At 36.1% G+C, this 12,671-nt stretch overlaps 1 protein-coding gene across 4 annotated transcripts in view; it reads right to left on the bottom strand.

Moving 5' to 3' along the window:
• Positions 1 to 12,671, bottom strand: part of TRRAP (transformation/transcription domain associated protein) — a 99,777-nt gene that overhangs the window by 82,506 nt on the left and 4,600 nt on the right. For all 4 annotated transcript variants that reach the window (XM_062607999.1, XM_062608002.1, XM_062608000.1 and 1 more), the window contains exons 5-16: positions 11,690 to 11,800; positions 10,876 to 10,980; positions 10,167 to 10,250; positions 9,380 to 9,436; positions 8,595 to 8,720; positions 8,190 to 8,267; positions 7,865 to 7,953; positions 7,029 to 7,125; positions 6,532 to 6,670; positions 3,186 to 3,264; positions 1,919 to 2,153; positions 17 to 344 (exon numbers count right to left, since the gene is read on the bottom strand). In XM_062607999.1, coding sequence (XP_062463983.1) covers positions 17 to 344; positions 1,919 to 2,153; positions 3,186 to 3,264; positions 6,532 to 6,670; positions 7,029 to 7,125; positions 7,865 to 7,953; positions 8,190 to 8,267; positions 8,595 to 8,720; positions 9,380 to 9,436; positions 10,167 to 10,250; positions 10,876 to 10,980; positions 11,690 to 11,800 — 1,528 coding nt within the window. The remainder of the gene's footprint in view (positions 1 to 16; positions 345 to 1,918; positions 2,154 to 3,185; positions 3,265 to 6,531; positions 6,671 to 7,028; positions 7,126 to 7,864; positions 7,954 to 8,189; positions 8,268 to 8,594; positions 8,721 to 9,379; positions 9,437 to 10,166; positions 10,251 to 10,875; positions 10,981 to 11,689; positions 11,801 to 12,671) is intronic.

The following is a 12,671-nucleotide window of genomic DNA, read 5'->3' on the forward strand; positions in this document are numbered from 1 at the left end:
TATTATGCAGTTTTACCACCAGGAGCTTTGCATGACGTTATGCCCCATGTGATTGTCTTGACACCACAGACCAAAGTCTTCACTAAGCTTCGGCAATCTGTGACCTGAAACGTCTGTTTATCTTCTTTTTCTTTCTCCCCTTGTTTTTCAAACACAGGTACTGGTGCAGGGGCCACAGGAGTGGCTGGGGCAGGAGATGGAACAGGAACAGGAGCTGCATTTGCTGCTGTTGGTACTCCGGGTAACGCGGCTTCCGCAGCTCCAAGCTCAGACTGTGGCTTGCATTTCTTAAAGATTACAGACAGCTGGTATCGTGCTATAGTGTGAAATTTCAGAACAAAAACCTAAGACAAAAACAGGAAAAGCAAATCAAAGAGCAGGGAGGAGGAGAAAAAAGTAAGTAAGTTTCTTCTTCAACTAACCATTCTAAATTTAAAAATACTAACAACTCAAGTCAGCATACTGAGATCAAAAAATTTACAACAGTATTCCTGAGGTCACCCAATGACAGCAGATATTTAACGTGTTCATTTAACATGTACCAACATGCAGTTTGCTTACTTTTTAATAAATTCTAAAAGTAAAAATATTTGCTGAAAACTGGTAAAACCATCAACTAAAAACTGACCTCTACAGTTCTAATTAATTTAAAACGTACAGCTATTTGAATTCGTTTCTAAAAAGACTTAATATTTCAGTCTATAAATATTTACTAACAAGTAAAAAAAAGCTCAGATTTGTCAGACCTATGTTTACTGTGTATCAGATACGTATTAAAAGATGTATACATCATAGGTTTAACTTTTAGTTGTATGCATATATCAGCCTTATAAAGCAATAATCAATCCTGCAGAACAGCGGTCCCCAACATTTCTGCCTCTTGGCTGATACCAAACAAGGGACATAATGCACAAAGTTTCAATTTAAAGTTTTCTGTACTTCCCAGATTTTAAAGTCTAGATCGACTTAGCTTGCTCAGGTATTTCTGCACTACCAGCAAAGTTCTGTATGCTCCCTTCTTGCCATCACCTGTATTCCATATTTAGGATGAAAGCCATTCCATAAATTACTGCTGCTTTAAAAAAGGTAATACCATATAATCTGGAGATGACTATAAAATAACTAAACTCTTCCCTGGGACACTCAGAACTGTGACAGTCTGTCACTGACAGAAGAAGAGTCAAAGATGCAGGGGATCCACTACATTCAAAATTTCTAGATCACCAAAACAAGCAGCCACACAGCTTCCTGTCATCTTAAAGCACTAGTTTGATTTAGATTTCAAGACATGGTCTCACATCCCAAAATTAGATTATTAAACCACTATTCACCCTACAAGTGTTTTACTATTTTACTCTACAGCTGAATGCATCTTCCTGTTGTGGCAGAAGAAACACTTAGGCAACCTTCTTCCATTAAAACTTGGCTACAGCAAGTAGGTTGCATTTCACTTATACTGCACCATGGATGACAGCTTCCCTGGTGCACCCCTGATTTTCAAAAGTAACAAAAAGAAAAGGCCCCCTCAAAAGTCCTCCATATAAAGATGATCCTTAAAAGGATCAGTAGGTCTCGAAAGTTCAGATATTGCACATATTACAGATTACACAGGGCCATGCCAAGGACCTGTGAGATAATCCTCTTACCCTAGCATCACAGACATCCGGTTTCCTGCTTTTAAACAAGTCACTAAATGAATAAGCTGAGCTGGCAAAGTACCTCAGCTGTATCTGAGATATTATCCCAGCTGCACTGCATTTTAAAGAGCCCTTCTCTAAAATCCTGAAATGAAATACAGTATGCAGACTGTTTCTACATATTCTCATTTCTGAAGAAAGGAGAATGTAAAATATAATTGACAACATACTATAAAATAGGATATTCAACTCATTAGCAAATGTTTTAAACAAATGAATACCTCCAGCATTCTCATAAGAATATCTCTACCATTTCCATTTTCCTGTTCACTTTTAGACCGGATACAGTCTACCAAATTTAGTAGAAGCTTGCAAGACATTGTCTGGATACTGCTAGGCAGCGACTCATCATCAATGTTCTTGGCAAATAACTGGACAGCAAGGGAGAGATCATTGAGTGGTAAATGTTGACGGACATGATGTACCAGGTCTGCCAGTGTACTATATGCAAGCGGTCTATCAGTAAAAACAAGAAATGAAGAAAACACATTGAGGACAATTCAGATTGTTGTTAATTGCACTTAACCAATAATTACTGCCTGGAGCTATTTCCAAGATTCTAAATCCACATTTTCTATTTTTATATGTAAATCTCAAATTCACACATCTTTTTTAATTACGCAAGAGAATTATAACCAAAGATTCATTAATCTGTCCCACAACACTAATGCTACCTCTCTCACCTTTCTTTCCTCATTGCTGAACATCATCCCCAGTACACATTAACATCAACAGTTGACAGCAAATTAGCATGTTTTAAGCCACATTTTAAGAAGCATTAGTAACCTGTTTCACAACTGATGATCACTGATGATTCATGATTTCAAAAGTAGCTATGAAAATAGATTTGAAAAATCATTTCTTTTTAAATACCAGGTTTAAGCATCTAGAAGAGAGAATACTTCTAAATCTAATACATGTTGTCTATAAGGTACACTTGATTCTTGAGCAAGAGGAAGTAATTCTTCTTGCTTGCATATTTTCATTTGATCAGCAAAAGCACATAAAAACTGTATATAAGTATCTACTGAAGTCAAAGAAAGTAAGTATTCTCCCCATTTATTTGTTTTTCAACTGTGAATGAATAAGTTTTAAAGTACTTATTGCCAAAATAGTTTAAAACTCATTCAGATTTTACACTGCACACAAGATTTAGGCAGTTTCATGAAATATGAAGAAGATACTGAGTTGATTTCACAGTAACAACTGTTTCAGTTGTGCTCTGCAATTTAAGGAATCAAATCATTTTCATGCCCCCGTTTATCTCATTTTGCCCTACACTCACACTACTATGCTGCAGCATCAAAGTATTCAACAATAAACACTCTACAGCAACAGAAGCCTTTCCAATATTGGAATCTAATAAGATCAGTTATTTAAAGCAAAGATTTAGGACCTTATACAGACATTACTGTAAACATTAATAAACCTTGAAAGAAACTAGCCCTGGCAGGTACTCAGAAAGCCATTCCAAACTTTCTGTCATACCTCAGTGTCTCTCGGGCAGTGTATCCAGAGCCAATTAGTATAGATTCATCAAAGAGCTTGTCCATACATGGAATAAATTCTATATTAAAAAAAGAGAGAGAAAAAAGAAAAAGCTATACATGACTGACATAGGAAATAGTCAAAATAAGACAGTTAAGCATGAAACCACTTACATATTTAAACCTAAGTCAAAGAGTTTTGATTACAAAATTCATTCCTGAAGCTTATGAAAGGCAGTGTCTAAGTGACACTTGTAAATGAAGGAAACCTCCAATTAACCTCTTGTAACTACGAACTCCACTTCCCCCTTGAGTAACCTTACAGTACACAAAGCCACAGCATTGACACAATAAAAACAGTTACAACTGGAAAGAGAAAAAACATTATTTCCATCTTTGCAGAACTTTTTTAAATGCAACAAATGAGTTACTGGAAGGGACAAGTTTGGGCAACACTAGTACAACAAAACTATCATTCAAGCTCTAACCCAACACATAAGGTGGATTACAAGCAACCTGGGGTCCAGGGAACAAAAAGGAAGATTCCAGTAACAGAAAAAAAAAAAAAACAATCAAGTGACAAAGCAAGACTGAAGAAGCATTTTCCTTTTTAAATTTAGAAATCAAAAAGTTTATGGAATTGCTTAGGTTACTCCACCCTAAAGGCAGATGATGGAAGCGGCCTGAAGGATTAACCGCTCCTGCCTTTGAAAAACGCAACAAGCTAAACCTGATTAAAAATAAGCAAAGAGTTAGAGAAAGAGGAATATCCAGCAACTTTCATTCTCCACAGATTTCCAAACAATATTAAAGATTAAAATCCAGCATTTTCTGAATGAAACCTCAAATGGACAAGGAATCAGTGAGGTCCACTTAAATCAAAGGGACAATATGGTCTTTGCTTTAAGAGAACATCACATTCTGCAAATCATGGAGGAAGATTAAAAGGGGAATGTCAGAATTAGTTTTTGAGTAGGCTAGAGATCTGGAAAACTTACAATGGAAAAAGCAAACAAAGAATGGGAATAAAGATTCTAAATGCAAAGATAATCCACTGTTTTACAAGGCAGTCGCCACAACCTTGTCATGAAATGAATACATTCAGTCATAGCCAAAAAATAATACTATTGAGCAAAAAGGCGAGTCCACAAACTAGTTGGAAAGGAACTTCCTTTGATCATCAAACCACTCTAAAAAAGGAATTACCCTGAATTGCACTGGTGTTACCACCAAGCAAAGAGTTAAAGGCACAAATCCTGACAAAAAATGCGAAGGAAATGCAAACTGAAAACCAGTAATGAGTTTCTATGTACTGATCATATTTAACATTAATATTCCTGTGTCTTGCTTTTACTCTTACTATGAATTAGTACGAAAAATTAAAACAAAGCAAGTAATAATAAATTGTTTACACTGGACTATTGATTGAACTCTCTCATTAAACTTCATAAACATAAGAATGCATTACGTTGAAATTAAGATGTGTTTGCAATGTATAGTCATTAGAATTTCAGAAATGCCACACAATCCATTCTAGCCTTTTGAAGTAGACATCTCTATTCTATATTCTAAGCTAGGTTCTAAAACCTCCACCTAATATTTATGTGCATGCCACAAATTATTAATATGAAATATTCCTAGGGGTAGTGTTTACAGTGATGACAGTAGAAAGAGTGAGTACAGTTGCACCTTCACTCTCTTTTAGAATCAGAAACAGAGTTCCACATAGACAAAATGCATCACAGTAAAATACAAGGCATTATTCATCAACTCTCAATCAACACAGAAGACTCAATTTGAAATATTATTTCACTGACAACAATAACGATTGCAAGACTGAGAAACATGAAACACTTCCCTTAGCACTCATTTTGCCAAGTAAATTGAATGGCACCAACAGAATGACCAAAGCCTAATCTTCTGCAGCTCTCCATGTTCCCTCTTCATCTTAACATTTCTAAGCATTTCCTCCTCTACATCCACTTTGGGCTGCCAGGTAGCCAACAGCAGGGCTGGAAGGATGAGTTATCAATATGTGTCCTAAAACACGAGACAGCTGACCAAGAGCAATGAATGTCTAAGCTCACACTGCTGTTTATTCCTCCAGTGGAGACACTAACTCAGGTTTTGTCCGCTATCCAAACACTGAAGTTCACAAGGGATGCAGAACATGGAATCTTTAAGACCTTACTACTCTGCTGAATTTGGTTGAAATGGGCCAAGTTCGAAAGTTTTTAAGAAGAGACTGAAAACTGTAGAACAATTAAGCTAATTTCTTTAGAAAAATAGCCAAAACAGCTTTCCATGTAACCACAATACTAAATTCCAGAACTCAGCCTGGAGAAGAAAAGGCTGTGTGGAGAACTTAGAGCAGCCTTCCAATATCTGAAGGGTGCCTACAAGGATGCTGGAGAGGGACTCTTCATCAGGGACTGTAACAACAGGACAAGGGGGAATGGGTCAAACTTAAATAGGGGAAGTTCAGATTAGACATAAGGAAGAAGGTCTTTACTGTGAGGGTGGTGAGGCACTGGAACAGGGTGCCCAAATGAGTGGTGAATGCTCTATTCCTGGCAGTGTTCAAGGCTGGGTTGGACAAGGGCTTGGGTAACGTGGTCTAGCATAGGGTGTCCCTGCCCATAGCAGGGGGGTTGGAACTAAATGATCCTAAGGTCCCTTCCAACCCAAACCGTTCTGTAATTCTAACTAGGAAACATACTATTTTTTTTTTTTTTGGCAAACTAACACCACCTCTAAGACATCACACTGCCCCATAACTGCTGTTAGCAGAGGAAAAGAAATGGGACCACACAGCAAAGATGAAAAGACAGAAGTTAATACTTTATAAGGCACACTCATCTCCAATTTGGCAATTCTGCTGAAACAGAACATACCAACCAAACCTCATTAATTCAGGCAGACCAAAAAACAGCTTTCCTCTGCTAAAGGCAAATACTAGATAAACTGAATCAAAAATACGGTATCAGGATTTGACAGAACTACTTCCACTCAGGTTAACAGATTAGTATTTTAAAGTATCCATACAATTAAATGCACAATTACAAACTAACACAAATGTTTATCATCAAGTAGTAATTAACTGGAACAATAGATACTTGGAAAGCTAGAAATCGCACTTGCTCACTCTGCCACCTTACTCAGATGATTTTATTAAGGAAAAAGAAAATAGTCAAAATGAAACAAAAAAAAAAAATCACACAAACTCTCAAAAGAATGAGAACTATGGAATAGTCTGAAACAAATAATAAGCAATATGCCCCTTAAATACATACAAATAGTTAAAAATCTTCCCATTTATAGATCCATTTTTAAAAAGTACTACATACGGCTCCTCAAGTCTGTTGTCAAGATGTGCTTAGCAGCAATCAGAAGCTCCTTGCGGAGGTGTGCAGTTTCAGCTGGACAATTGGAGAGCAACTGCAACATTCCTTTTACCATTTGCTGAGAATATTTAGCCACTAATTCCTACAATAAAACAGCACGAATACAATTATTACGACATTCTATTTTAAAGGTTTGCTTTACATTTGCAAAGGAACATTCAATTAAAATTCACTTGTTTCACTTTTCAAAGTCTACTTATAAAACTAAAGTACAATAGCCATTCTATAAATGCCCAGGGCAAGAGAAACAGCGCGTTTTTACTATGCATTCACATGACAATACTTCTGAAAGGATGGCCAAGTATAGCCCTGTCTTCAGATTTGGAACACACTCTTGTCTATCTTGTCTGATACACTGCAGTCATGCTGGTCACTTGCCTGACAAGGTAATTAGAGATCTGCTGCACTAGCAGTAATAAAGCAACAAAAATACAACCTACCTGGTAAATTCTTATGATGTAAGCCAAAAAAGACAATGTTTTAATTTGAGCAGCGATAAAATCGGCATACAATTCCTTGTTATAAAGTTTATGTTGCCTGAAATGAAATTGAACAGCAGTTACAATTTTGTTCCTCCTCTTTAATACCTTCATTTAGAAAATTCACAGAAGGTTCAAATTACATCATCTTGTAGTGAGGTTCTTGCCTCACAAGGGAATAAAATCATCATAGGAGAGCTCATTTTCAGCAAGCTCTATGCTGTTTTCATTCGCAGCATCTTATGCTCCAAGCAGAAATGCACAGCCCTGAGGCAGCCATACAGTTTTCAACTTTCTACAGAAAGCCAAGGCAATACATGAGCATCAAACGCTTGGCTTCATTTTTCTCCCAAGCAATATTCCCTCCCACAGACTCGTCTGTCTCTCTCAAGCTTCAACCATTTATTCAAATCATCCAGGCAGATAGGAAAATAGAGATTTTAGTCGTGCTGCCCTGCGCAGCACCCTTTGCTGTTCCTTATAAACATCTATCTGAAGCAGGAAAAGTGGCACCCCTATCTGCAATATCACAAGGCTTCACCTAAGCCATAACTTGGAACAGAAAAAATGTACCCCTGGTGGTAAAGATTAAACAACAGTTAGTGTCCTAGCTCTCCATGTGATGGTCTCCATCACATACTATTTGTAGTAATATAGATTTGTGTCAGAAACTCTACAGTAAGAATAGAAACAAAAACCACAGGAGATACAAGACAAAAATATTCTGGGCAATACTGAATGACAGATTTAAGTAGCTTATCCCAAATGACATCAAAATACCTTTAAAATGCTCTTACCTTGCTTGAGCAGAAACCTGTATTATAATAGTGTTCATAATCAAGGGCACAAATTCAGCTACTACATTATGAATGTTCAATTTGTAGAGCTTAAAAAAAAATAAAGTATTATTAGAGAAATGTACAGGTCACAGTTGCAGTCAACTTATTTGAGAGCTAATAAAAAAAAAAAAAAATCAGCAACTTATTTTTAGACCATATTTTAATCTCAAAAATACACTACATTCATTTTTAATAGTATGTTGGCCAGCAGAAGTTCACAAGCCATTTGGAATAAAAAGCATATATCCATTAATACATATATGAAATACTAGATTTTACTAACCTGATACATAAGAACAACAATAATAGGTAGCTCAGCCAAGACCTTTAGAGATAATGATCCTCTGGGAATTATAGAATGCTGAAAGAAAGAATACATGGGCTCTAAACAGTTTAGTTATTAATTCAAAAAAAGTATCTGAAATACATTTTTAAAGAAACTACTCAGTTTAATTACAATATACTTTGTGATAATAACACTTGCACAAAGCCATTTGGTATTATATTACATAAAAATCCTGTAACTATAACTGCATAGAAAAGACCTGCAAAGTTTCAATCAGCTTCTACAAATAAGTCTTTTTAAGAAAAACAAGCAAGAACAAAGCCTATTACTTTTACCTGCCCTTATGATTTGGGATATTGCGATACAGACAGTGTCACAGTTAACGAGCAGTTGAATACTCACTGTTCTTGTTTCACTATCTTCTCGCTCAGGGTTTACTTTCACCACAATTGTTGTAATCATGCCAACCATTTCAGGAGTAGGAACAGTGTTCTCTGGGATCACCTGAGGATTCTCAAAATACCGATTCTAAAAGCAAAGAGCAGAAAAAAATATGATGCTAACAATAGTCAAAAAGCTATTTATCTAACTGGAATTCAACCATATAATTTCCCCCTACAACTAACTGTGGGCAGTCTTTTCTTCTCTGCACATGATGCTCATACTGCAGGATCTACTAGGACTACAGACATATCCTGCAACCTTCCACTACAGCAAGCAGCAGAGAAGCATCCCCAACCAAGGTGGCTCTTTTGCTAAAGAAGATCGTCCAAAGAGATGCTCTGTATCAGTGAGGAAGAGCAGGTGATGGCCTTCACAGAGATCAAGCACACTGAAGAGCTCTGTCTGCTGGTGGGAAGTACATCACCTCACCTTTCCCTCAAAAAAAGACATTTGGCTACATGGACACCAACTGCAGTCAACTGCTTTATTAGACAAGTTTACCTCAAGTTTACCTCAGTTTGCCGTTACCAGTAATACTGTGCTATAAACAGAAAGCTTTCTAATTCAAAATCTAAATCTCTCTGGTTTAGATGTATTTTGTTAAATGTTTTTATTAAAACTATATTTACTTTGTATCACTCGATACAAAAGTAATTATGTTAATATCTTTTAGAAATAAAATTAAGAAATAAAAACTACCTGTCTGACCAGAGTAAGGGCAATTTAAGAAATAAAAAGCTTACCACTACTTTAGGAAGTTCCTTGTAAATCTGTTTCACAAAGTCCAAAAAATGATGGATCTAGTAAGGAAGAAGTCAGTTTACCATAAAGAAAAAAAGGTTTTCACTGGTTTAGAAACTCTGTATTAACAGTACAATCATATAAAATCTTCATAGTCACCACTAGAGCGTATTTTTCATGTTATTTAAAAAGAATCTGAAAGCACTTAATTATTCCTTCTGTTTTACCAATATTCATTCGAATTGCACTTGGAAAGAATCCAATTTACCTATCATCTCAACATAGTTCCAATACAGTCTCATTAGAAATAATTACTACAAACCAACTAAGCCTTCCCAGGAGAAAAATCAATGAAAGAAAGCAACAGAATAAAAATGAAAATTTTAAAATGCTCCTTCATGAGTCACAGGAGAGAAGCAGGGGTGGAGGGAACAATCATAATACTCCTTTTCCAGGATTTTCCCATCATATACTAAAAAGTCACCAGTTCTCTTCCCTTCTGCGGGAATTTTATTCCATAGTTTAATCCATAAACACTTTGTCAATAAACACTTAAGGCAAAAACAACTAAGCTTTAAGAGTTTGGGCTTCTCCCAGGGGTGCCAGCACAATGCAATCCCTTTTTAAAATTACTGTAAAATAAATACATCAATAAATAAATATATGGTCACCACAATAGGTCAGCCAATATAGAAAGGACAGCAGGAAAAAAATCCAAGCAAAACAACCCACCTGAACAAAACACCATGACATTAAGTTCTATACCATATAACAAGATGTATGACCTACTTCTTGAGTGATTGCTGGTCGAAACTGTTTGTGCAATTCGATAATTATTCTTAAGCAAATCAGTACATTTTCTTCATTCTCCGTCTGAAAAGTAGAGAATCTTTAGTGAGCCTACTGCTGCATTCTTCAATTCCTGCGTAAGTACTTCAAAACCTTCTAATATTATACTCAGCAACCTTCAAGTGCCCCATTAATATTCATTTTCATGAGCAAGACGACTTTCCCTTGATACAAATTTACCTTGCAGCCTTAGAGCATGGCTAAAATTAAACACCCCTACCTCAACAAAAACCAGAACTTTCAACTCCAGACCATCAGACCTGTTTCTATTGCCCCACAGACAGACACACAAGTGTGTTTATTTACACACTGCGACACCTCCAAATAGATCAGGTTATTTCCTGTGAGCTTCAAAAGTAAAAAACAAAACAGAGTCTCTAGAATAAGGTATCTGCCAGAAAACGATTAATGAATGAAATATCTAGCATGAGAACGTTCCCTGCATTTGTAAAATCCAAGTTTCTAAAGGGCAGAAGAGAATATTCAGAAAACCTGCAGATAGCAAGATATCACACTGGTGAAGCCTAAATGCCATGCCCTTCCACTCCTGCTCCAGAAGCACAGCTATTCAAAATCCTACTCCTAGTACTTTTTGCAGCTGAAGGAAGATGAAAATTTGAAACAGTTATAAGAGAAAAAAAAAGAATACCTCTAGAAATCTAAACATCACAGACAGGATATTTTTGGTATGAAGACGAAGATGTTCATTTGTTGGTATTCTGTGAATTATTTCAAGCACTAGCTTTCGGAGTTGCTGAAAAAAAAAACCCACATTAAAAAAAAAAAAAGATAAAGATGTGACAGAACTTCCTAAAAGCCCACAAAAAAAGCACTAACCAGTTAATCAGTTGTGACATGTTTTTAGCTTAACACTTCTGCATGCTTAAAAAGAAAAAAGCCATTTTACTTTGTGTGGACACAGGAAACCTCAGAATTACGAGTTCATGGAACACTTCAGAAGCTGGTTAAGAGGAATGTCTTAAAGCAGAGCTTGTACTTTGTTTACTGAACACTAAGTCCTTCAGTGATTAATCATTTACAAAAGGTTACATACAAATACATGACGCTTCCTATTACCCATACGTAAATCAAACCTAACAAATTTACTGTTGGAAAAAGGAAATTATTATACTATTTTTAAGGAACTCAAGTATTTAGTGCAATAGATTCAACTTCTGCCTTTCATTCCACAGTAAATTCAGTAATCTCTAACAATCTATCGTATTTCAGCGAGAAAAACAATTCTGTTGCCCATAGTTTTTCCTCACTTTTCATACAAGGCCAGATTTACAAAGTTTGTAACTAACTTATTTAGAGACTGGACATTTTCAATTCCTGCCAAATGACAGGTTTATTCTTAAGAACAAAGTCTATACATACATCAGCTCATTAGGTTAATCAAGTACCAAACAAGTAGTCTGCTGCATACGTTGCAAAAACATAAGAGATGCTCCAGTGTTTACCTGTGCTGGCTTCTCCTGCAGAAACTGAACTTCTCCATCCTGTAGAAAGGTGAGAAACCTAGGGATGATGTGTTCCAGGAATGTAGAATATTGAGGGGATGATGTCACATTCTAATTAAGCAACAAAAAACAACAGCAAAAAAAGGAAGATTAGATACTAAGTTACATTCAAAGCCACTATTAAACATTTTAATTAACTTCTTCTTAGATTCTGGGATTTTACATCTACTGATATACTACAGAGCACTTAGTGAAAAACAAAAGTAAACACAGATTAACCTCTCTCCTCCAATCCAAATGGACTGTAAGATGATTATTTTTTTTAATATATTTTAACACTGTCACCTCACACAGAAAATCGAATTGGCATAACATACAGGTATTTTAAATGGGGGGGGGGGAAGAGCTGTAGATGTTCTTGAACAAGAAAGACTGACAAGCACACTCACATTTCATTGTTTTACAATTCCCAAGACTTTTCAGGCACTGTTAAACTAAGATTTTAGTTATTTTTGCAAACGCGTACATGCATGCGTACATCACCCAAACTAAGCATTACAAGCCACTGTGAAAATAATATTGCACTACTGTCCACTTGTGAAACCAGAAATATCAGACAAGCCAGCTTCCTCCATCAGCAACTGCTGCATCTGCCTTAAAAAAAAAACTAACCAACTACTGTGAGGTTTATTTGGAATCTCGGCTGTAGTTTATGTACCTGCAAAGGCAGTTCTCTGAAGCAGCTGTGATGCAGAAGCACACTGGTCAGTTACTAAAGATACATCTAAAAATGCAGCAGGCTTTTGAAAAATCTGCATGGGTATTGCAGGGGTTTTTTTCACATTTATTCCTTAAATAACATAAAAGTTTTATAAAGCCACCTCCTTTTATAGATTTCCACTACTATTCTCAACTTTGCAGTAAGATTTCGTAATATGCAACCATAAATTTTATTACATCAAGCACTATAAAAACAAAAGGT

Source organism: Pezoporus occidentalis, unplaced genomic scaffold (assembly GCF_034315485.1).
Source record: "Pezoporus occidentalis ecotype Australia unplaced genomic scaffold, CSIRO_AGI_Poc_V1 ctg128, whole genome shotgun sequence".
NCBI lineage: Eukaryota > Metazoa > Chordata > Aves > Psittaciformes > Psittacidae > Pezoporus > Pezoporus occidentalis.